General features: G+C 56.9%; 3 protein-coding genes across 4 annotated transcripts in view; all 3 read right to left on the minus strand.

Moving 5' to 3' along the window:
* Positions 1-4,450: 4,450 nt before the first annotated feature.
* On the minus strand, positions 4,451-17,295 carry LOC105471654 (scavenger receptor class F member 1). Of its 2 annotated transcripts, none has more exons than XM_011724238.3 (11): positions 17,078-17,295; positions 16,693-16,754; positions 16,351-16,452; positions 14,969-15,494; positions 12,647-12,865; positions 12,110-12,238; positions 11,839-11,942; positions 10,990-11,110; positions 9,020-9,141; positions 8,788-8,934; positions 4,451-7,335 (listed from the first exon to the last, which is right to left on the minus strand). In XM_011724238.3, exons 1-11 carry the CDS (start codon positions 17,293-17,295, stop codon positions 6,476-6,478), a joined length of 2,610 nt encoding a protein of 869 aa, XP_011722540.2. In that variant the 3' UTR covers positions 4,451-6,475. The 2 variants fall into 2 exon arrangements, with proteins under 2 accessions (XP_011722540.2, XP_070938191.1); XM_071082090.1 differs by having other exon boundaries at positions 7,093-7,335; positions 8,788-8,897.
* Positions 17,296-17,918: 623 nt separating this feature from the next.
* RIL (Rab interacting lysosomal protein) lies at positions 17,919-21,489 on the minus strand. The gene is made up of 8 exons (XM_011724224.3): positions 20,996-21,489; positions 20,831-20,924; positions 20,621-20,727; positions 20,255-20,491; positions 19,804-19,946; positions 19,308-19,430; positions 18,390-18,473; positions 17,919-18,103 (listed from the first exon to the last, which is right to left on the minus strand). Exons 1-8 carry the CDS (start codon positions 21,215-21,217, stop codon positions 17,926-17,928), a joined length of 1,188 nt encoding a protein of 395 aa, XP_011722526.1. The 5' UTR covers positions 21,218-21,489; the 3' UTR covers positions 17,919-17,925.
* A 611-nt stretch (positions 21,490-22,100) lies between these two features.
* The window catches only part of LOC105471666 (pre-mRNA processing factor 8), a 37,215-nt gene continuing 35,052 nt past the window's right edge, over positions 22,101-24,263 (minus strand). Inside the window, exons 40-43 of the mRNA XM_011724309.2 lie at positions 23,126-23,266; positions 22,887-23,026; positions 22,581-22,783; positions 22,101-22,429 (exon numbers count right to left, since the gene is read on the minus strand). Of these exons, the coding sequence (XP_011722611.1) occupies positions 22,275-22,429; positions 22,581-22,783; positions 22,887-23,026; positions 23,126-23,266 (639 nt within the window). The 3' untranslated portion in view covers positions 22,101-22,274. The remainder of the gene's footprint in view (positions 22,430-22,580; positions 22,784-22,886; positions 23,027-23,125; positions 23,267-24,263) is intronic.

Consider the following 24,263-nt stretch of genomic DNA (forward strand, 5'->3'; position numbering starts at 1 on the left):
CTGCTTGGTCTCCCTGGCTCGTTCCGGGGGGCTGGCTTAGCACCCCAGGACTGCCGCGCGGTGTTCTCATCTGGAATCCCAGCGGTTTGGGAGGCTAAGGTCGGAGGGCCACTTAGGGCTAGGAGTTCGAGACCAGCCTGGGCAGCATGGTGAGACCCGTCTCTACCAAAATAAAAAAATAACCAAAAATAGCCGGGCGCGTTGTTTCACGCCTGTGATCCCAGCACTTTGGGAGGCCGAGGCGGGTGGATCACGAGGTCAGGAGTTCGAGACCAGCCTGGCCAACATGGTGAAACCGGGTCTCTACTGAAATGCAAAAACTAGCTGGGTGTGGTGGTGCACGCCTGTAATCCTGCTACTGGGGAGGCTGAGGCAGGAGAATGGCTTGAACCCAGGAGACGGAGGTTGCAGTGAGCCGATTGTGCCACTGCACTCCAACCTGGGTGACAGAGCAAGACTCCATCTCAAAAAAAAATAAAAAATAAAAAATAAAATTAAACAAAACCCCACCACCACCGCAGGGCTGTGGGAGCCCCAGACGCCTCGCTCTACTTGCCCCAGTCCGAGTGTGCCCCTACTGTCCAGAATCCGCCCAGGCCACCTGGCGAGGGCAGCCTCCCCCAGACAAGGCTTGGTGCTGTCAGCCTGCTGGGGGGCGGCTCCAGCTGGTAACCTACCCCGTTCCTCACCCTGTGAACCCTTCCCACTCACAAGGTTTCAACTGCCATCTGAAAAATCTCTTCCTTCACCCTTTCCTCCTCTTTGAGCAGCCTGAGGGCACTCTGGGGCTCAAACACATCTCAAATATCCCCCAGAACTGTCCTCCCCATTTTCTCTCAGATAACCACACTACTGTCTACTGAAGTTAGATACCAAGAACCATCTCTTTTTTTCTTTTCCTTTTTTTTTGAGACAAGATCTTAGGCACCCAGACTGCTGGAGTGTGGTGGCGTGATCATAGCTCACTGCAGCCTTGACCTCCTGGGCTTAGGTGATCCTCCTGCCTCAGCCTCCCAAGTAGCTGGGACCACAGGTGCGTGCTACCACGCTTGGCTAACTTTTGTATTTTTTGTAGAGATAGGGTCTTGCCCTGTTGCCCAGGCTGGTCTCAAAGTCCTGGGCTCAAGTGATCCTCCCACCTCGGCCTCCCAAAGTGCGGGGATTACAGGCATGACTCACAGCGCCCTGCTGAGAACCATCCTTTTAACAGACATTTGTTAGGCAGTCGCCGTGATTCTGCCTCTCCCTCAACCCATCCCCATCACACTGATACACCTGTATCTCCTACATATTTACCTAATCGGTCCATCTGTGCCCTTAGGCCCGGAACTGCTGTGGTTGAGCCACCTTCAAATTTCAGCTCCTCAAATCCAGCCCCCATCTCATCCCAGGGCACTAAGGGAAATGTAAATGTGACCTCTGCCAAAATTCTTCAAAAACTATTATTTGTAAAACAGGATAAAGTTCCAGTTCCTGGCTGGGCATGGTGGTTCACGCCTGTAATTTCAGCACTTTGGGAGGCTGAGGTCAGAAGTTAAAGACCAGCCTGGCCAACATGGTGAAACCCTGTCTCTACTAAAAGTACAAAAATGGCTGGGCGCGGTGGCTCACACCTGTAATCCCAGCACTTTGGGAGGCCGAGGCGGGTGGATCACGAGGTCAGGAGTTCAAGACCAGCATGGCCAGGCTGGGCGCAGTGGCTCATGCCTGTAATCCTAGCATTTTGGGAGGCTGAGGCGGGTGGATCACGAGGTCAGGAGTTCAAGATCAGCATGGCCAGGCTGGGTGCAGTGGCTCATACCTGTAATCCTAGCACTTTGGGAGGCTGAGGCAGGTGGATCATGAGGTCAGGAGTTTGATACCAGCTTGGCCAAGATGGTGAATCCCTGTCTCTACTAAAGATACAAAAAATAAGGTGGGCGTGGTGGCGCACACCTGTAGTTCCAGCTACTCTGGAGGCTGAGGCAGGAGAATCACTTGAACCCGGGAGGTGGAGGTTGCAGTGAGCCAAGATTGTGCCATTGCACTCCAGCCTGGGCAACAAGAGCGAAACTTCATCTGAAAAAAAAAAAAGATCTGGGTGATGTGGCACCCGCCTGTAACCCCAGCTACCCAGGAGGCTGAGGCAGGAGAACTGCTTGAGCCAGGGAGACAGAGGTTGCGGTGAGCAGAGATTGTGCCACTGCACTCCAGCATGGGCAACAAAGCGAGACTCTGTCTCAAAAAAATAAATAAACAAAATTTTAAAGTTCCAGTTCCCCAATTTGACCCACGCAGGCTCCTCCGTCTCCCTGTCTCTGGAGGACATCTGACCTGCCTGGTCCCAGAAGTTCCAATCACATGGCCTGTGGTTTCTGCACCTGCTGTTCTCCTCTAGCTCTCGACAGAGCCTCATTTTGGACAGCACCTCCTCTGGGAAGCCTTCCCTAACCACTCCCCATTAATAATGTTCACTTTATTTGTCCACTGCCGGCATTGTTTTATAATTAGCTATTCATCTGTTGGTCTTCCTCTCCAATTGACTATGAACTCTTTGGGGGCAGAACGGTGTCTTCTTCAACTTTGTATAACCAGCCCTTGATAGAGGAGCAAGCACAAAGCAGGTGCACAATATGAGTTTGTGGAATGAAAACATGAACTCATGAAAAGGGGCAAGAGGCCAGGCGTGGTGGCTCACACCTGGAATCCCAGCACTTTGGGAGGCCGAGGCGGGTGGATCACCTGAGGTCAGGAGTTCGAGACCAGCCTGGCCAACATGGTGAAGCCCCATCTCTACAAAAAGTACAAAAATTACCTGGGCGTGATGGTGGGTGCCTATAATCCCAGCTACTCAGGAGGCTGAGGCACAAGAATGGCTTGAATCTGGGAGGCGGAGGTTGCAGAGAGCCAAGACACAAAAGAAACTCAACCTTAGAATACGCATAGAAATTTAAATTGTAATGAGATATAATTGTTGATGGTTAAACACAAAAACAAATTTTTTTTGAGAGAGTCTCACTCTGTCGCCCAGGCTGCAGTGCAGTGGCACAATCTCGGCTCATTGCAAGCTCCACCTCCCGGGTTCACGCCATTCTCCTGCCTCAGCCTCCCGAGTAGCTGGGACTACAGGCACGCACCACCACACCCAGCTAATTTTTTTGTATTTTTAGTAGAGACAGGTTTCACCGTGTTCGCCAGGATGGTCTCGATCTCCTGACCTCGTGATCTGCCCGCCTCGGCCTCCCAGGCGTGAGCCACCGCGCCTGGCCAAAAAAAATTTATATATACTTTTTAGAAGCTTTAGTGGCTGGGCACAGTGGCTCACGCCTGTCATCCCAGCACTTTGGGAGGCCAAGGTGGGCAGATTTTCTGAGGTCAGAAAGACCAACCTGGCCAACATGGCGAAACCCCGTCTCTACTAAAAATACAAAAAATTAGCTGGACGTGGTGGCACACACCTGTAGTCCTGGCTACTTGAGAGGCTGAGGCAGGATAATTGCTTGAACCCAGGAGGCGGAGGTTGCAGTGAGCCGAGATTGTGCCATTGTACTTGTACTCTAGCCTGGGCAACAGAAAGATACTTCATCTCAAAAAAAAAAAAGAAGCTTTAGCATGTGTTACTTTATTTTTACCAAGGTGGAATAAGGAGATACCCTTTTTTATCTGATCAGATTGAGTGTAGGGACATGGATTCCCCCATAATTTGTGAGAATATACAAATCCAGGCAACATTTTTGGAGACAATTTGGAGTGAGTACAGAAGTGTCTAACTCCCTTACCCTACAACTCAACAGCCCTGCTTCTAGGAATCTATTTGATAGAAAAACTTGCACAAATGTAAAAATAAATATGGGGCCGGGCGCGGTGGCTCACGCCTGTAATCCCAGCACTTTGGGAGGCTGAGGTGGGTGGATCAGCTGAGGTCGGGACCAGCCTGACCAACATGGAGAAACCCCGTCTCTACTGAAAATACAAAATTAACTGGGCGTGGTGTCAGGTGCCTGTAATCCCAGCTACTCAGGAGGCTGAGGCAGGAGAATCGCTTGAACCCAGGAGGCGGAGGTTGCAATGAGCTGAGATTGTGCCATTGCACTCCAGCCTGGGCAACAAGATTGAAACTCTGTCTCAAAAAATAAATAAATATGAACAAAGTTGTATGCTATGTCATTGTTTATTGTATCAAAACAGATCAGAACAACCCAACCATCCATTGGCAGGGGAATGATTTAAATAGTTGTGCTAGATGGAATCTCATGTAGTCATTTTTTTTAATAAAGAGAGGTGGCTTGGCCGGGCGCGGTGGCTCAAGACTGTAATCCCAGCACTTTGGGAGGCCGAGACGGGCGGATCACGAGGTCAGGAGATCGAGACCATCCTGGCTAACACGGTGAAACCCCGTCTCTACTGAAAATACGAAAAACTAGCTGGGCGAGGTGGCGGGCGCCTGTAGTCCCAGCTACTCGGGAGGCTGAGGCAGGAGAATGGCGTAAACCTGGGAGGCGGAGCTTGCAGTGAGCTGCGATCCGGTCACTGCACTGCAGCCTGGGCGACAGAGCGAGACTCAGTCTCAAAAAAAAAAAAAAAAAAAAAAGAGAGGTGGCTTTATTTTATGGACATTGAACTATATCCAGGATATATTGTTAAGTAGAAAAGCAAGTTGAGGCCGGCCGCGGTGGCTCACGCCTGTAATCCCAGCACTTCAGGAGACCAAGGTGGGTCAGGAGTTCGAGACCTACCTGGCCAACATGGTGAAACCCCGTCTCTACTAAGAATACAAAAATTAGCCAGGCGTGGTGACATGCACCTGTAATCACAGCTACTCAGGAGACTGAGGCAAGAGAATCACTTGAACCTGGGAGGCAGAGGTTGCAGTGAGCCGAGATTGTACCATTGCACTCCAGCCTGGGCAACAGAGCAAGACCCCATCTCTAAAAAAAAAAAAAAAAGCAGCTGAGAACAGTATGCTAACTATGCTAAAATTTTGTTTTTGTTTAAAATATTTGTTGACAGGTACACAGAAAAACATCTGAAAGAAAGCACCCAATTGTTGATGAGATTGTCTGAGCGCTGGGATAAAAGGAGCTGCCCCTGGCCAGGCGTGGTGGCTCATGCCCATAATTCCAACACTCTGGGAGGCCCAGGCGGTGGAGCCCTTGAGGTTGGGAGTTCAAGACCGGCCTGGCCAACATGGTGAAACCCTGTCTCCACCAAAAAATACAAAAATTAGCCGGGCGTGGTGGCGGGTGCTTGTAATCCCAGCTACTCCGGAGGCTGAGGCAGGAGAATTGCTTGAACCCGGGAGGCAGAGGTTGCAGTGAGCCGAGATCATGCCACTGCACTCCAGTCTGGGTGACAGAGTAAGACTCCATCTTAAAGAAATAAATAAAGCATGGGGGGAGCTGCCCCTTTTCTTTTCTGACTAGGTAATATGTGAGCAAAGAATTCAAACAAGACCAAAAAGCTGCCAGGCAAAAGCAGATTCTACCTTCTCTCCTTTAGATTCAGACCTACAGATGCTTCTGGAGAGAAGGGAAATCTGCGGTTTACTTTATACGTGTCTGTAATGTTAGCACTTTTTATTTTTTTAACAAAGATCATTGCTTTTTATTATACTTTATTAAATTCTATCTACTAACAAAAGTAAAAAAGAGTGTTCACTGTAGAAAATTTGCAAACCATACAAAAGTTTCAGAAGAAAATAAATATCACCTACAATCTCACCTTCCAGAGGAAAATACCAGTTAGTGCCTTTCCCTTGAATCTGTTTTTATGCACATACATCCTTTTTACAAAGTTCATAGGCCGGGCACGGTGGCTCATGTCTGTCATCCCAGCACTTTGGGAGGCCGAGGCAGATGGATCACGAGGTCAGGAGATCGAGACCATCCTGGCTAACATGGTGAAACCCCATCTCTACTAAAAATAAAAAAAAAAATTAGCCGGGCGTGGTGGTGGGCACCTGTAGTCCCAGCTACTTGGGAGGCTGAGGCAGGAGAACGGTGTGAACCCGGCAGGCGGAGCTTACAGTGAGCCAAGACTGCGCCACTGCACTCCAGCCTGGGGGACAGAGCGAGACTCTGTCTCAAAAAAACAAAACAAAACAAAACAAACCACAACAACAAAAAGAAATATTTGTTTAGCCAATCTTTTATCAGCAAACGTGTAGGTTGTCATTTCAGAAAAATGTTTTGCACATGAAAGAAAGAATAGCCCTTACGAGGCACACAGGGTCCAGGACAGCACAGGAGAAGTCCCTGCAGTTAACCCTTCCTGACCCCATCCTGCAGGGTCTCTGCCCAGGCCTTCCAGGACCCCTCTGGGAGCACCACCAGGGCCCTGGGCCACCTGGCCCGGAAGCCTTGCCTTTTCCCTGTGGAGGGGCAGAGGCTCTGGTCTGTCTGTCTGGGCCCTGGGATCATTTTCCAGCACACAACACAGTCCAGTCCATGGAAGCTCTGATCCCATCCAGTCTCCTCACTCCCCAAATTCAAGGTCATCAGGGTTCTGGTGGCCTGGAGATGGGTACAACATTCTCATACTCAGGTTCCTCCTGCCTTTCCTCTTCAGCCTGCTTCTGAGGATCCTGTTTCGGGAAGCCAGCCCCAGAGATTGGCTCCTGGGCCCTCCCTGAACTCTCCGTGCCTGCCCCCAGCCCCTGGGCCACTTCCTCTGGTCTGACTGCCATAGGCCCTGTGGCCCCAGGAAGCCCAGCTTTTGGGGCTGAGTTGGGGCTCTGGCTGACAGAGCCAGAGGCCAGGCCAGGGCTGCCCTTTTTCCGATTCAGGGCCTGGCGTGGAGGCTTAGAGATGGCCCTCTTGACCTTGGGTTCTGCCTGGCCTTTCTGAAAGCCACCAAAATGGCGGAAGACAGAGCGGACAGGGCCTTCAGATCCCCGGGGCGTCCCCACCAGCATGTAGACCGTGGTCACAGGGCCTGAGCTCTCCTGGACACTGCCCTCAATGGCTTCCACGTGCTCAGCCACTGTCCGGCCACCAAGTGGGGGCCGTCGGTGGCCAGTGGCTGAATCTCCTGGACTGGCAGCCGCAGGAAGGGCCTCATCTGTTTCTGCTTCCTCCAGGCCTGTGGACTCTTCGGCTTCCCGGCCCTCAGGACCTGATTGTGCCCCCCGGGAGAGCCTCTTGGGCTTTCGGAGCGGGCTGGAGAGCTCCCCTGAGCCTCGGCGACTCTGTGGTGCAAACTTGGTACCTTCGGCAAAGGAGACCGATGGCCGCTTGGCCCGAGCTAGACTGGAGGTGCGCGGGATGGCGAATGGCGTGGAGGCGTCCTCAGGGGGCGGGAAAGCACCTCCAGCCAGGCTGGCCTCTGACGACTCTGCCTGGGCCACAGGGACCATCCCTGGCAGAGGAGACAGAAGAGCTTGGTTGGAGCTGAACTGGCCACCACAATGCATCCTACCCACAGCTCAGTATCTTCCAGGAGGCCTCAAAAATAGGGCAAGGAAGAGGGCAAGGAAGTGGAGAGAGGCAGAAGGACCAATTCAGGTAGACACTGTTACTTCTTTTTTTTTTTTTTTTTTTTTTTTTTTTTTGAGACGGAGTCTCGCTCTGTCGCCCAGGTTGGAGTGCAGTGGCCGGATCTCAGCTCACTGCAAGCTCCGCCTCCCAGGTTTACGCCATTCTCCTGCCTCAGCCTCCCGAGTAGCTGGGACTACAGGCGCCCGCAACCTCGCCCGGCTAGGTTTTTTTTGTATTTTTTAGTAGAGACGGGGTTTCACGGTGTTAGCCAGGATGGTCTCGATCTCCTGCCCTCGTGATCCGCCCGTCTCGGCCTCCCAAAGTGCTGGGATTACAGGCTTGAGCCACCGCGCCCGGCCGACACTGTTACTTCTACACTCTTTTTTTTTTTAAATTTTTGTAGAGATGGGGTCTCACTATGTTGGCCAGGCTGGTATCAAACCCCTGGCCTCAGGCAATCCTCCTGCCTCCGCCTCCCAAAGTGCTGGGATCACAGGTGTGAATCACCACACCTGGTCTCTATACTCTTTTCTCACCACCTCTCCCTACTTTGAAATACTGTCACACTCTAACCAAGCTAAAACTATTTTGATGTCACCGAGCCACATCCCTCTCACCTCTGGGCCTTTGTGTATGCTGTTCCATCTTCCTAAAACACCATTCCCTCCCCTCCCTGACTTTCACTTGGTTAACTCCTACTGATTCTGCTAGACTCAACTGGGATACCACACACATCTTCCCTGACCCCAGTCACCCCACCATGGCTAGCGAATGAGCCCCTCCTTGTATGTCCCCCATGGAGACACATATCACTGTGTCCTGTCATTGTCAGACTGCCCATCTGACTCTAAGCTTGGTGAGGATAGGAATCTGTCTTGTTATCTCTTGCATCCCTGGAGCCAAGAACAGTGACTAACACAGAATGGGCCCTTAATAACTGTTTGCCGGCCGGGCGCGGAGGCTCACGCCTGTGATCCCAGCACTTCCGGAGGCTGAGGCGGGCGGATCACGAGGTCAGGAGATCGAGATCATCTTGGCCAACGTGCTGAAACCCGGTCTCTACTAAAATAGGAAAATGAGCCAGACGTGGTGGCGGGCACCTGTAATCCCAGCTACTTGGGAGGCTGAGGCAGGGGAATCACTTGAACCCGGGAGGCGGAGGTTGCAGTGAGCGGAGATTGCACCACTGGACTCCAGTCTGGCGACAGAGCAAGACCCAGTCTCAATAAATAAATAAATAAATAAATAAATAATAACTGTTCGCTGGGGGACTACAGAGGGAGTTGTGGGGGGCAGGGCTGCTCAGGGGCTATGTGGGCTGTTGGGGGGCTACCTTCGTGGGGTGGCACACAGTAGGCGGGAACCTCATCTGCCTCTGCAGACTCAGGATCGGATGAGAAGGAGTCATCAGAGGCCCAGCCGGCAGAGGGTGGCTCGATGAAGCTGTGGTTGAAGGGGACCTCCGGGTCGTGATGTGAAACTGTAGAGACTCCAGATCAGGCGCCTGCGGGACCTGATGCAAAGCCTTGTCCAATCCCAGACCGCAGCCCCCAGCGCCCACTGACCTGTCACCCAGGGTAGCTTGTGGGAGCTGAGGGAACCGCAGGGCAGTGTGGAGCCTAAGCTGGTCAGTGTTCCCCAGACCTGCATCTTCATCCTGGACACGGTAGCTCTATCTCTTGCTGGCCTGAGTGAGGAGGGCAGGGACAGTGGTCAGTACATAAGACCCAAGGTGACCTGGGTCACCTTGGCAGGGTGTGACAGGGTGACGACCTCTACTTCAGTGACTCTCTGTTGACTGCAGAATAAAATCCAAACGATTGAGCCCAAGATTCAGGCCTGCCACAGAACCAAGTGTGACTCTAGAGTCAGACAGCCCTGAGTAACAACTCTGGCTCAGACTTCACCTCCCTGGGCCTCAGTTTCCACATCTGTAAAACAGATCCTGTCTGCCTATCTATCTATCTATCTGTCTGTCTGTCTGTCTATCTATCTATCTATCTAATCTGCAGGACCTGGCAGAGTATCAAGCGTTTTGTGGGGGCTTTTCCAAAATGCAGCTCTTTGTTATTATCATCCTAGCTGAGCCCCAGCTCACCTGTCTCTCTCTCTCTCTCTCTATTTTTGAGATAGAGTCTCGCTCTTGTTGCCCAGGCTGGAGTGCAATGGTGCAATCTTGGCTCACTGCAACCTCTGCCTCCCAGGTTCAAGCGATTCTCCTGCCTTAGCCCGCTGAGTAGCTGGGATTACAGGCACCCACCACCATGCCCAGCTAATTTTGTATTTTTAGTAGAGATGGGGTTTCACCATGTTGGCTAGGCTGGTCTCGAACTCCTGACCTCAGGTGATCTGCCTGCCTCGGCCTCCCAAAGTGCTGGGATTACAGGTGTGAGCCACTGTGCCTGGCCCACCTGTCTCAAATGACACCCCCTCCAGGAAGCCTTCCCTTGTTCCCACTCTGCTCTGCCCCCACATGGGGAGGAGGCTGCTCCACTCTTCACCGTCCCTCCAACAGCCTTTGCACCTGTCCTTGTGTCCCTGTGAGGGGCTTCTTGCCACCGTGGGCTCTATGCCCTGGGCCAGTGGCAACTGTCTCTGCTCATCTGTGAATGCCACACAAGCACAGAGGAGGACGTGCTGGAGGACTAGGGCAGGAACTAGCAAGAGAGCACCAGACAAAGAGTCCAAAAAGGCGGAGAGGGGCTTCCTGTGTGCCAATAACCAACTGGATCACCTCGGGCCTCCGTGTCCTCTGGGAATTGAGGACAATAATCCTCCTGGCCCCACATTCCCTGTTCCAAACCTCCAGGCTGTTGTGAGTCTCACAGAAGCCTGGAGTGTGAAGAGGTTTCATAAAGGAACAAAGCTCTGCGTAAGCCCCTCTGTGGCGGGCCCCACCAGCCCAACCCTCCCTCCGCTCTCTGCCTCCCAGGAAGCTACATTCTCTGCTAACCCACTGCACAGACATTCATGTCACTTTCCTTTGCGGGGCATCTGAGGCCTGGTCTCTTTCCCTCCTGGCCCAGAGCTGGGCTGCTCCTGCCGTGGTCCCAGTCCTCCTCCTCTGGTCCCTGCCGGTGTCAGCTCTCTGCCTCCCGCTGCAGGCTCCAGTTTGCCAGCCCGGTGCCCATGCAACTCAGAAACTTACTCATCGAAGGTTTCCAAGGAGGGCAGGCAGCTGACCCGGTGTCTCCAGTGTCTCCAGGCCACAGTCACTGCCAACTACCTCCATCACCTCTGACCCACGTGGGCAACAAGGCCAGCTCTCCCCACCCCATCACCTCTGACCTATGTGGGTGATAAGGTCAGCCCTCCCCACCCCATCACCTCTGACCTATGTGGGTGACAAGGCCAGCTCTCCCCACCCCATCACCTCTGACCTATGTGGGTGATAAGGTCAGCTCTCCCCACCCCATCACCTCTGACCTATGTGGGTGATGAGGCCAGCCTTCCCCACCCGGAAAGGAAACCAGATGCCTCCCTGCTCCCACCCCATGGCCTGAGCTGTGTGGGGAAGGGACGGGCTAGTGTTCACCTGTCCTTGAGGTCTGACCGGGTGGCCCAGCAGCAGCAGGCACAGCAGGCGAGGCCCAGGAACAGCAGCAGCAGAGGCACAAGGCTGCTTGCGATAAGGGTGGCGTCCCGACTGCGAGAGCCTGGGGGAGCCGGAGATGGGGGATATTCAGGCCTTCCTGTCTCCTACACATCCTGTCTTTGCTCTGAGTTGCCTGCTACCCAGAAGCTTCTTCGTGGGGGTCTCTCCTGCCTCCGGGCAGCCTCTCTGCTGGCGCGTCCCCTTCCGCAGGGTCTGTGGCCCATTCCACAGATTCTTGCCCCTGAGGCCCTGTCAGTGTCCAACCACCCTGCTGCGCATTTCATGGCTCTAGCCTGGTTTCGCAGGGGGCCAGGGCTCTGTCACATCTTCAGGGAGCCCCAGAGCATCCACACAGAGCTCAGGTATAAAGAATGTTTCTGGACCGGGTGCAGTGGCTCATGCCTGTGATCCCAGCACTTTGGGTGGCAGAGGCAGGCAGACCACCTGAGGTCAGGAGTTCGAGACCAGCCTGGCCAACATGGTGAAACCCTGTCTCTACTAAAAATACAAAAATTAACCCGGCGTGGTGGCGGGCACCTGTAATCCCAGCTGCTCGAGAGGCTGAGGTGGGAGAATGGCTTGAACCCTGGAGGCGGAGGTTACAGTGAGCTGAGATCGTGCCACTGCACTCCAGCCTGGGGGACAGAGCAAGACTCCATCTCAAGAGAAAAAAAAAAAAGAATGTCTCTAAAGTGGCCCAGACTCCCTGGTGAGGAACTGGCCCTGGAGCCCGTGTGAAGGGCCCGCCTTTCCCTGGCTACTGCACCCTGCAGCCTTCTTCCACCTTACCCGGCTGGCAGGACCCGGAGACAGGGTCGCAGGGTCCCTCTGGGCATTCACAGGGAACTGAGCAGTTGTTTCCATGGAAGCCGGCCGGGCAGGAGGTGTTGCAGCTGTGGAGTGACATGGAGAGGCGGGCTGAGGGCTGCGTGAAGGGAGGGACAGGCAGGAAACAGGGAGGGAGATTTCCGGGCACTGTCCAGGCAAGTTGAGGAAACGCTGCACAGAGGCCTGACCTAGGCCCCTGGTACTCTCCTGCCCCCAGGACCCCCGTCCTCACCTGGGCCCCCAGTAGCCGGCACTGCAGACACATTCCCCTGTCACAGCGTCACAGGCCCCCTGAACACAGGTGGGGCAGGTGGAGCCGCAGTCTTCCCCGAAGGTGCCAGTGGGGCAGGGGTCTTCACACCTGGGGTGAGGCAAGACTCGGGGAAGGGGAGAGCAAGGCAGGCCTGGCCCCCACCGTGGGGCCCCACCTGTCCACTCCAGGCTCCTGGACTCAAGGACCCAACTGGCCACGCCTTAGCAGTGAAGCTCGGGTGTAAATAGGGCCTTGAACTTGGGGCCGAATCCAGCAGCTGACAGACTACAAGTCCCCAGAGGGGGAGGAGGGCAGGAAGCCTCAGAGGGGAGGGAGCTGGGATCCTGCCCAGGTACCCCCAGAACTCATTGCTCTCCCCAACTCTTCAACAGGAGGGAGGCCCCTGGGACTGCATGAACCTGTGTGTCAGGGAGGGGTGGTGCCCTCAGAGAGAGCCGCTGAGGTGAGGGTCCTGGGGGGAGGTGCACCCCACCCTGAACAGAATGGTGCGCTCACCTGGGCCCCAGCCAGCCAGGGTCACAGCGCTGACAGTGGCCGGTATCTGGCTGACAGACCTCCCCACGTCGGCAGTGAGAGCACTGCTGTCCGCAGCTCTCGCCAAAGGTGCCAGGCAGGCAGGGCTGTTGGCACTGGGTTCCGTTCCAGCCCGGCTCGCAGGACTCACAGCTCCCTGTGTCTGGAGAGCACGGCTCATTGTGCTTGCAGTGGCCACAGCTGGGAAGAGAAGGGCTTTGTGGGAGCAGTGGGGGTGGATGGATGGAGCACCCACCCCTTCCAACCCCTGTACTCCACGCAGGCCTTCGGGGGCCCTGGAGAGTGTTCGGGTCCCACCTGGGTCACTCAGGCAGGTTTGCGCCTCAGTTTCCCCACGTTGTACAATGAAGACAAATGAGGGCTCTTACAGGAGGATCCCATCCCTTTCCTTCGAAGCGTCTACTCTGTGACCATCTTTCCCTGGGTCCCAGGGTCAGCAGGAGGCAGCAGCCCAGCCAGGGCAGCCACGTCACCACCAAGCTCTGAGTCCCATCTGCCAGGTCTGCCAGGTCTTCCCTCCTGCCCTTTCCCTTTTCTTCCTTTCACACTGAGCGACCCCGAGGTCTGGCATGAATGGAACTCAGTAGTGTCTTCTACTCCATCACATGAAATAAAAAAATGTAAAGTGTTTTCACTCAGGGGTCCCCAAACCCTGGGCCATGGACTGGTACTAGTCCATGGCCTGTTAGGAACCAGGCAGCAGCATAGAGATGAGCAGCGGGGGAGCCTGACCGCCTGAACTCTCCTGCCAGCCAGATCAGTGGCAGCCTTAGGTTCTCATAGGAGCGCCAATCCTATTGTGAACTGATCACGGCAGGGTCCTGGTTCCACGCTCTTTATGAGGATCTAATGCCTGATAATCTGTCACTGTCTCCCATCATCCCCAGATGGGACCATCTAGCTGTGGGAGAATAAGCTCAGGGCTGCCACTGATTCTATATTATAGTGAGTCATATAATTATTTCATTATAGATTACAGTATGATAATAGAAAAATTGCCACGAAACCTGTCCCTGGTGCCAAAAGGTTGGAGACCACTGTTGTCACCAATATAATTTCACATTTGCCATATCTTAGTTTCCCATTGATGCTTAACAGTTACTTGAAGTTTCTCCCTCAGATGCTCAACTATCTGGGATCATATACTTGGGTCAGATCCATTAGTAGGGGAGAAGAAGGGGAGTTTATAAAAGCCATTTAGCTGATCTGGACCAGCATTTTTATTTTTTTTTTATTTTATTATTATTTTCTTTGAGACGGAGTCTCGCTGTGTCACCCAGGCTGGAGTGTGATGGTGTGATCTCGGCTCACTGCAACCTTCTCCTCCCGAGTTCAAGTGATTCTCCTGCCTCAGCCTCCCAAGTAGCTGGGATTACAGGCGCCCACCACCACGCCCGGCTAATTTTTGTATTTTTAGTAGAGATGGAGTTTCACCAGGTTGGTCAGTCTGGTCTCAAACTCCTGACCTCAGGTGATCCGCCCGCCTCAGCCTCCCAAAGTGCTGGGATTACCGGTGTGAGCCACTGCGCCCATCCAGGGGTGAAATTTCTTATGGTGAGTGCAGCTGGTCAAAGTTTGAAAGTCACTGAGTCCTAAAGGGACCTTGCCCAGGACCTTTGGTCACTCTATCCACTCATCTATACATATGGCTTGCTAGCAGTGCTAGTATAGCAATTTTTTGCACAGCAGTAAACGATGAAATGAGCAGGCAGGGCTGGACCTGGGTAACAAAGGGTTTTTAAAGTTCTTGTTTCGTTTTGTTTGAGAGGGAGTCTCATACCCGGTGGAGTGCAGTGGTGCGACCTCGGCTCACTGCAACCTCCGCCTCCCCGGCTCAAGCGATTCTCCTGCCTCAGCCTACCGAGTACCTGGGACTACAGGCGTGGCCAGGCTAATTTTTGTGTTTTTAGTAGAGACGAGGTTTCACCATGTTGGCCAGGATGGTCTCAAACTCCTGACCTCAGGTGATGCGCCCGCCTCAGCCTCTCAGAAGTGCTGGGATTACAGGTGTGAACCACCGCGCCTAGACCTCTTTTCCCCTTTCTCGTCCCTCTGCTTCGTACGTTTTTTGAGGGGAGCACCGCAAAGCCCTGATCCCTCCTCCCGGCGCCCGGCCCCGGCCACCTGACTCCGCCCCGCCCACCTGTGTGCATCCCGCCCCCGCCCCGCCCCCGCCCCGCCCACTCACCCGCTCCGCCCCGCCCGCTCACCTGTGTGCGCCCCGCCCCCGCCCCGCCCCCGCCCCCGCCCCGCCCACTCACCCGCTCCGCCCCGCCCGCTCACCTGTGTGCGCACTGCACCCCATGGCTACCAGCTGGGCAAGGCAGCTCGCAGCGCGCTCCGCGGAAGCCGGGCGGGCAGGTGCACTGGCCGGAGGCGGCACTGCAGCGGCCCCGCACACACTCGCACTGCTGCCGGCACTCGGGACCCCACCAGCCCGGCCGGCAGGCGCAGCGGCCCGAGTCCTGGTCGCACGGGGAGCCGTGGCAGGTGCAGCGGAAACTGCAGCGGCGCCCCCACCAGCCCGGCTTGCACACGCAGGCGCCCGTGGCCTGCTCGCAGCGCGCCGCCTCGGGCTTGCACTGGCACGGGCGGTGGCACGTGGGCGACCACCAGCCCGGCTCGCAGCGGCACACGCCGGTCGCGGGGTCGCAGCGCCCGTGGGGGCCGCAGGTGCACGGGAACTCGCAGTGGGCGCCCCAGCGGTGGGCCTGGCACTGGCACGCGCCCGTGGCTGGCTCACACTGGCCGTGAGGGTGGCAGGGGCAGTTCTCACGGCAGTCGGGGCCCCAGTACTGGCCCGGGCAGCCTGCAGGGATGGGTACGGGAGGGGTCAGCGGGCTCAGGGCCGCGCGCGGACCCTTACCCTGCGTCCCCTTACGCAAGGAAAAGGGGCACGGGGCCCATCCTCCAAGAGCCGGGGACAGACCCTCGGAACATCCGGCAGCCTGTCCTGGGCAACACTCACTTCCTGCTCCGCTCTGACCTACAGAAAACCCTTAGCCATTAGTGGGAGGCCCAGCCTCCCATTTCACATTCAGAACACACTCAGAGATCCTGAGTGGGCAGTGGACTTGCCCAGAGTGCGGCACCGAGGTGGGTGGGCCTTCCTCCATGGCTGCTCCTCCCTGCTGAGGTGGATCCCTGCTGGGCTGGAGCAGAGAGAGCTTCCTCCCGATCTCAGTCCTGGATGCTGCCCGCCAGGGTGCAGGTTAAGCCACCTTTCCCCTAGTGATTCCTTGATTCCTGGTGCCCATCCTCTGGCTTCCCAACCCCTTTCCCTTCCCTCTCTTTCTGCCAGAAAGGGCAGACAGCCGAGTGGGGGGCCTCCTTCCATCCACTGCCCATGTATAAGGCGTATGTGGGAAAGAGAAGGAATATACTCATTTTGCAATGAACGGGAATCACAGGTTTTCTGAGAAGTGGAAGAGGAAGATGCGCAGGTGGGCAGGGCTTTGTGGATACGGGTGAAAACCCAGTGACTCAGGCCATCTCCTAGGAGTGTGTGTCACTTCCTGTCTCTGGACCGCGATTCCTCAGTGAAGCTGGGAGGGATCCTGGCCCTGCTGTCCTGAGGCTACATGGCTACCTGCCTTGCCCGCCCCCACACCACTGTCCCCGTACCCAGCTCTGCCCAGCAACTTCATCCAGCCCTTGAGACTCACGGGAGCTGCAGTAGGCCCCAAAGAATCCAGGTTTGCATCGACAGAGGCCTGGCTTCACACACACCTCATCTTTCTGGCAGGCATCCGGCCCCTCACAGATGGCTGAAAGACACCCCACCCAGGTTGGAAAGACAGGAGCAGGACCAGGGGACACCCCTGCCCTCTCACTGGCTCCTGGGGCCATGCCTCCTCAAGAGGTGCCCCTTCAGGCCTGGGGGGTGTCACAGGAGAAACCCTGGCTCCTGGTGTCAGGAAGGGCAGGCCCGGGAGGGTAGGAAGGAAGGGCTATCGCTGGGCTACGGCTTCCCTTCTCCTTGGCTGAGGGTCTGTCCGGCTACTCACGGATGGTGCATTCTTGATCCTTCTGCCTCCAGCCTGCGCAGCACTGCAGCTCAGCAGAGGGGCTGTGAGGCAAAAAGGGGTCAGCTGGACAAGGCGGGGGGGTGCAGCCTAGCCCCGAGCAAGGTGGATCACTGTCTCTGGCTGAGGTGGAGGAGGCTGGTTTAGCCTTAGCTAGGGAGGCCTAGCAGATCTTTACGGCTCGGGTCCCCAGCCCCTCCCCTCTCCTTCCCTGGCCCTTCCACCATCTGCCCTGGCTAGCCACTACCTGCCAGGCCGCCATCAGCAGCCCTTCCTTCCAGCCCAAGCCCCCTTCCTAGTCTCCTCCTTCCCCTAAAGGCCTCAACACCGGTTCAACCACCCGCCATCAGACTCCCACGAGACCCACCTGCTGGCCACACAGACGTGCTGCCCATTGGGGTCCAGCTCAGACCCCTGAGTCCCCCGAGTCCAGAGCAGCAGCAGCGGGAGCAGCAGTCCCAGCCCCATGGCAGCCGGCGCGGTGGGAGGGCTCGGGTTCATCTGGCCCCCACAGCTCCCAACCCCCTCCTTGCTTCCTCTCAGGGCTTTTCCTGAGGAAACCAGGCCGGAGGGGCGGGCTGCCATGAGGTACCTCCCTGAGAGGGAGGGGGTGGCTGGAAAGACTGACACTCAAAAAAAGAAAGGAAAAAGAAGGCAATGGCAGGGCTGAGTGGCCTCGGCCTGGAAGGGCCAGAAGGATGAAGTTGCAGGTCTCTGGGTGCCGGGGCCAGGGAAGCGGGTGGAGTGAGGGTGGGAGTCAGGGCTTTCCATCAAGCCACACTCCCAAAGCAAGGCCCGAGCTTCAAGAAGCCAACCCCGCTCTAAGTGACTGAGCAAGGAGACCCACGAGGACCCCTCAGCCTGCCTCTGCTCCTGGCAGGGTTGGGAGGCGGGACAGACATGGACAGACAGGCGAGGAACAGTTTCTGCATATTACGGGCAGTTCTTTATTACATGAGCTCAGGCTGTCTGCACAAAGCCCTGGGAGCTAGGCAGTCAGCTCTCATTTCGTGGATGGGGAAACTGAGACTCAGAGAGGCACTCTTATATCTGGCCCCAGAGGCTTGGTACAGAGACGTAGAGAGGGAGGTGGGCTGAGCCCCCATCCTGCCCTGGTACAGGCCAGGATTGGGGCAGACCCCTGGCGAGGGCTGCGAAGGCGGGAGCCCTGTCCTCATTTGAGGCCACACATCCATCCACAGCTAGACCCCTAAGTCAGGCCTCCGGGGCGGCTGAGGCCCCCAGACAAAGGTGTTCGTGGAGGGCAGAACAGGGCGGATCAGGAGCTGGGGACTGTGGTTGGGCCTCCTCTTCTCCCCCTAGCTTGCTGGGTGCGGGGCTGTCGGTCTCATCCTCAGGGGATTCGGCTTTACCCCGATACCATAGGCCAAAGCTGGAGAGAGACAGCCGGAAGTACTTTCAGCCAGGAAGCCAGAGAGGTCAAGGATATGGATGAGGGCAGGGGGTGGTGAGAAAAGGGGAGAGGGGGAAGAAAGGGCAGTCTGAGGGAGTGGGAAGGTGATGGGGGCCTGGGCCAGAGAAGCAGGAGGGGAGGATGTGCTTAGAGCCAAGGACAGCAGGGTGACAGGCAGAGAAGCAGGAAAGGGGATCCTGAGAAGAACCATCCAGGGCCCTTCCTCCCTCCCCATATTCTTGTCCTTCCCCTTCCCCCAACATACAAACTCTGTATTTTGGACTCCGGGGGTGGGGGATGGTCTCCCTTATCATCGGAGAGCAGGAGCCATGAGCCATCCTCATCGTCACTGAGACAGAGGAGAGAGGAGACATGAGGGTCATTGATCAAGGCCCTGAGGGACAACAGGAATCCAGCAGGGGGGACGGAGGCACTGCAGGGCCCCCGGGGCTGGAGAGAAGGCAACCCTGGGGAGATGCAGCATGTTGGGGCTTTAATTTGTATTTTTTATTTTTAGACAGAGTCTCACTGTCACAGGCTGGAGTACAGTGGCGCGATCTCAGCTCCCTGCAACCTCTGCCTCCCAGGTTCAAGTGATTCTCCTGCCTCAGCCTCCTGAGTAGCTGGGATTACAGGCACCTGCCACCACGCCCGGCTAATTTTTGTATTTTTAGTAGAGACAAGGTTTCACCATGTTGTCCAGGCTGGTCTCGAATTCCTGACCTCAGGTGATCTGCCTACCTCAGCCTCTCAAAGTGCTGGGATTACAGGCGTGAGCCACCGCGCCCGGCCGAGGCTTTATTTTATAGCTTGACACACAGCAGGCCCTGACACAGCCACGGCTACCGTTTCACCCCCGTAAGAACAAACAGACCCAGCCAAGGCAGGAACCTGAAGAATGAATGTGGAGAGGTAGCACTGGCAGAATGGACGGCAGGAAAGGTAAGGGGAATGGTGAAATCCAGGGAGAAGAGCCCAGGCCGGACAGTGGCCACGGGACACAACCAGACCAGGTCAGCAGGTCCTAGAAGCGGCCAGGCTAGGGAGGCTCAAGGGGTGACCAGGTTGGGGTGATAGCCTCCGTCTGAGACAATGGACTCAGAGGGTGCCCAGGCTGAGTCATCAGGCTCAGCAGAATGAGGGAGGGAGGCCTGGCTCAGTGGGAATGCAGGCAGGGACCTACCTGCTCTCTGCTTCCTCTGGTGTCCCTAACATCTTGGCCTTGATTTTCTTCCGCTGCTTCCGGACAGCCACCTTCATGGCCTCAAGCAGAAGGCCGGGGACCCGGTGGTCTGTGAGCAGCTCCCTACAGAAGAGGGCAGGAAGGGAGAAAGCTGTGGGGATGCCAGCCATGGGGATGCCAGCCGCAGGCCTCACTCCTGGTACCTGTGCATGCGGCTCCTCCCTGAACACCTGAAGCGCTCTGCCTTGCTGACACCCTCAGACCTGAGCTTCGGTGGCCCCATGGCCCCTCTAGGAGAGTTTCCCTGGCTCCTGCAGCTGCGACCCTTTGCACTATCCCTCTCCCCTGTCTGGATGATATTGCAGAGGGAAGGGGCTGTGCAATTCATGTCCTCCCAGTTCCCAGCGCAGGCCTGGCACATGTCACTGTGGACATGTCAATGACTGGAGAATGAGGTGGGGTGATCGGAGGCCCCCCGGCTTCCCAGCGCTCTCACCGCTGGAAGTAGGCCAGCTCCTCCTTGAGCAGGAACACTTTGGCTTTGAGTTCATTCCGCTCCTGAAGGATCTGCTCAAACTCCTCCCGACTGAAGCACTGCCCTGCCTCCGAGGGGCGCCCCAGCTGCTGCGCAGCCTCCGCCTTTGGAAGGACAGGCATGGTCAGAGGGTCGCCTCCGCTGGCGTTCCCTCCCCCCGCTCCAGGGCCATCATGGGAATGCTAGAGGAAGTGACGGGCAGGGAGACTTGGGGGACAAGGGTGCCCCAACAGATAACAGAGCAGTGCTCCTGCTGAGAGCAGGGGCCGAGGCCGGCCGGGGGCGCAGATCTGTCTGCCACCTCCCCGCTTCCTGGCGGACCTGCTGTGCAGCATGCAAACCTTGCCCGAGCGCCCACCGAGCGCTGGACGCTGAGTCCTGGGCTGGGTCCTTGCCCTCATGCGGCACTCACCGGGTCCTCAGATGCGCCTGCGCCGGCGGTCATCCATTCGGGCTCCTGCACGTGCTGGTGCCCGGGAGCCCCGGCCTGCCCCTGCGCTCCCTCTTTAGCTGGCGGGGTCGCGGCTTCGCCAAGCTGCTGGCGCTCCCTCTCGCGGTCCTGCGCGGCGCGCAGCTGGATCTGCACGGCCGCCAGTTTGTGCCGCAGCTCAGCATTCACCAGCAGGAGGCGCTGCAGCTGCTCCTGCAACTGGGAGCGGAGCAAACGGTGGGGTGGGCGGGGCACCGAGGGCCCGCGGAGCCCCGCCCCGTGCCTGCCTCGCTCCGCCCCCCACGCTCCGCCCCCGGAGCCCCCGCCCCGCCCACATCTTGCCCTCACCGCCTCGGTCTCCTGGCCTCGCTGCCGCAGGTCGCGGTTGTGCGCACGGAGTTCGTCCCGCTGTCGGTCCGTCACCTCCTTGAGCTGCCGCAGCAGCGCGCGCTCCTCTGAGGAAGGGGCGTTCTTAGCGGCGGCACGTAGGCCCGCGGGAGGGAGAGGAGGACCCGAGCCGGTCGCCACCCGCCCTGCCCTGGCCGGAGCTGGGCTCACCCTGTGGCCCCGCGCGCAGCTCCCTGCGGAGGCGCTCGTTCTCCTCCCGCAGCCGCCGCAGCTCCTGCTCCGCCTGCTGCGCCGACACCTGCAGCTGGGGAGACCCGGGTCTCAGGCTTCGGCCCTGCCGGCCCCGCGGGTGGCGAGGGGAGCGCCGTGACTCACCGAGTCTGGGGCGGGCCCCACGGCAGCCTGTTCCAAGAGCTCCAGCGCCCGCACCACTAGCGGCACCAGCCCTGCCGCCGCCTCCGGCCCGAAACGGCGCGCCAGCTCCTGCAGCTCAGTGCCCAGGGCCCCGGCTAGATGGTACACAAGCTCCGCGGCCGTTCCCGACCCCGCGGTCTCCCGAGACCCCCAGCCAGGCGCCACTGCCCTTCTGGGCTCCATGTCCCCCAAAGGCTTAGGGCTGCGACCCCTCCACCCTCAACTGAGACGGGGAAAAGCCAAACAGTTCCGCCCCAGGAAGCCTTTAGGGCTGTGTGGGCGGGGTAGAAGCGAGAAGGGTGGGGAGGAACGAGGGAGAAGGCGTGGGGAAGGGAGATAGTGTCCTAGGTCCCCTGGGCCCTGTCCCTTCCATGCCCAAGGTCACAGGAAACAGGACAGCCAACTTCCAGCCAGACGTCCAAGAGCTGAGGCTCAGGGCTGCAAGTGGTCACTTTAGTGGAGCCCTCCCCACAGGCCCAGTCCAGGCTCCGCCCCGTGTGTGGAGTCATGGGGCCAACTTGGCAGCGGGGCACTCCAGGCGAAAGGTGACAGGTAGGCAGCCAGTCACTGGCCTCCGCCCGGCTGTACACCAGCTGTCTGCCTGTGTGCTTGTTTTCCTGACCAGGAGTGACACAGAAAGCTTAAAGGGCTGGGCTGGACACCACAGCCGCTCAGCGCAAGCCAGAGTTCCTAGACTGGGAAAGGTCAACTGCTCCCAGAACTGTGGAAAGGAGGCGAGGGCTTCCAAGTACTGTTTTGTAGAGAAAGCAGCAAATGTGGTCAAGGCAGCGGAGTGTGAAAGCCCAGCCCCGCCTCAGGTCTCCACTGAGTCCAGGGGCTATCTACCCCAAAGCCCTGAATAGGAAGATGGCCTCATACTCCCCCTTCACAGCGAGCCCAGCATCTTGCTGTAAACCGCTCCAGTCCAGTCACACCTGGGGCTGGCTTGGAGGCGGTGCAGGCTGCATGAGGCAGGAGCCCTGTTAACTCTGGCTGTTTCCTTCTCCTGTTAGACCTAAATCCAGAATTTGGGTTCGGGGGGAAAAAAAACAAACAGCCCCTGAACTCCTATTTATACAAAATTTATTATTATATTTTATTCAGGATGACAAGCCATCAGGAGGTCAACAACACAACAAGCACAGACAGAGGGAGAGGCCAAGCTGCTGAATGTCAGCGGCCTGTCTGGAGGGGCTGAGGCTCCAGCCTCAGGAGGCTGAAGCTGGAGGCAGGGAAACAGCTAGGCATAGAGGTCCTCCCGGTCCGCAGAGTAAACCTCCCCCTCCTGCAGGAGGGCGAAGTTGAGGAAGTGGGAAGGCCTGTGCACCTCGTGGTAGAACTCTTTGGGGTTCGCCAGCTGCAGCTCGTATTTCATGTTGGGGTCATGCCGAACACCTTCGGGGAGAAGGAAACAGCCAGCGTCAACAGGGCTCCCGCCTCATGCAGCCGGCACCACCTCCAAGCCAGCCAGGCCCCAAGTGTGACGGGCGATGGCCTCACCTTATCACTACTGCTATCCCCACGTCCCCAGGCTCCTCCCACTTACCCATAAAGTTGTAGTTCCACGAGGACTGGGCAGGGACCATGAAGAAGCCAAGGAAGCGGTCCGACAGCAACATCTGGACCCTCTCATAGTGTGAAGGCAGGTAGCCCTTGGGGTTGTTGCCCTTGTCTGTGTTCTGGCGGCCCCATTCGTAGCCACTGGGGGTCAGCTTGTAGGCCGTCAGTGTACAGGAGCCTGGTGTGAAGCTGGGCGAGGGACGAGGACGGAGTAACAGCTCAGGTCACTATTCTGGGCCCTGGCCTGCAATCCCTGCCCCATCATACTTCCTCCCAAGGAGCCCAGGCCCACCTGCACGTGATGATAATGGTCTTCTCGCCATCCCAAGATGGGTTGTCAGCCATGATCTTGGCATGGGTGGTGACATCCTGGGGTGATAATTGCGGGGACTCATTGGGCTGAGTGTGGATCCAACCTAAGGGTTCCATCTCCTATAGGTAAAGAGGAGTACAGAGCTCTTCAGAATCCCATCTGCAGACAGGAATCGCACCAGCTTTTCCACATTCCCAGGCTCCATCACCTTCCATTACCTTGAGGTACTCATGCTGGGGCAGCTGGCCAGGCAGGTGCACGGTCTGGTGAGTGCCCCACTGTGGCACCATCACGATGCAGCGTATCTCCTTCACCTGGGGGTTATCTGGTGGGCTCACCCCATACAGGTATCCTGCAATCTGGAGACAAAGGGGTCAGGAACCAAAACTCTTCTTAGTACCAGCTCAGAGGTGGAGCTGCCAGCCCTGTTTGCCTGCCTTCCCCCAAGAACGAGGACAGCTTCTTAAAACATGATCAGAACCCCCGTATCAGAATCCGCTGCGGTGCTTGTTCAAAATGTTAAACGTGGACCTCATCTCGGACTTCCCACATCAGGACCTCCTGCGTGGGGTCCAGGAATCTGCACTGCTCACAAGCTCCCCAGCTGATTATTAAGTATAGCATTCATAAGCAAATGAGCATACAAACCTCCAGCTCAGTGTATTTTCACAAACTGAGAACATCTGGAAATCCAGCACTTGGTGCTATTTTAAATTTTACATTATCACCAAGTAAGAGGATCTGTTTACTATAAACTCACCCACACAGGATATTAACAGTCTTCTCAAATTTGCCAACCTGACAGCCACTAATAGTGGGTTTTTTTTTTTTTGAGGCGGAGTCTCGCTCTGTCGCCTAGGCTGGAGTGCAGTGGCGCGATCTCGGCTCACTGCAAGCTCCGCCTCCCGGGTTCCCGCCATTCTCCTGCCTCAGCCTCCCGAGTAGCTGGGACTACAGGCGCCGCCACCACGCCCGGCTAATTTTTTGTATTTTTAGTAGAGACGGGGTTTCACTGTATTAGCCAGGATGGTCTCGATCTCCTGACCTCGTGATCCGCCCGTCTCGGCCTCCCAAAGTGCTGGGATTACAGGCTTGAGCCACCGTGCCCGGCAATAGTGGGTTTTTTTGAGATGGAGTCTCACTCTGTTGGCAAGGCTGGAGCGCAGTGGTGTGATCTCAGCTCACTACAACCTCCACCTCCTGGGTTCAAGCAATTCTGCGTCAGCCTCCTGAGTAGCTGGGACTACAGGCACATGCCACCACGCCCTGCTAATTTTCATATATTTCATAGAGACAGGGTTCTGCCATGTTGGCCACGCTGGTCTTGAACTCCTGACCTCAAGTGATCCACCGGCC

Source organism: Macaca nemestrina, chromosome 17, assembly GCF_043159975.1.
Source record: "Macaca nemestrina isolate mMacNem1 chromosome 17, mMacNem.hap1, whole genome shotgun sequence".
NCBI lineage: Eukaryota > Metazoa > Chordata > Mammalia > Primates > Cercopithecidae > Macaca > Macaca nemestrina.

Coding starts and splice junctions, on each gene's coding strand:
- LOC105471654 (XM_011724238.3), bottom strand. CDS start 17,295: ATGGCAGCCCGCCCCTCCGGCCTGGTTTCCTCAGGAAAAGCCCTGAGA. Junction 16,755..17,077: donor CACGTCTGTGTGGCCAGCAG/GTGGGTCTCGTG, acceptor TTTGCCTCACAG/CCCCTCTGCTGAGCTGCAGT. Junction 11,111..11,838: donor CTCCGGGTCCTGCCAGCCGG/GTAAGGTGGAAG, acceptor CGGCTCCCCCAG/GCTCTCGCAGTCGGGACGCC.
- RIL (XM_011724224.3), bottom strand. CDS start 21,217: ATGGAGCCCAGAAGGGCAGTGGCGCCTGGCTGGGGGTCTCGGGAGACC. Junction 19,947..20,254: donor CAGGCGCATCTGAGGACCCG/GTGAGTGCCGCA, acceptor GTCCTTCCAAAG/GCGGAGGCTGCGCAGCAGCT. Junction 18,474..19,307: donor CCAGAGGAAGCAGAGAGCAG/GTAGGTCCCTGC, acceptor CCTCTGTCTCAG/TGACGATGAGGATGGCTCAT.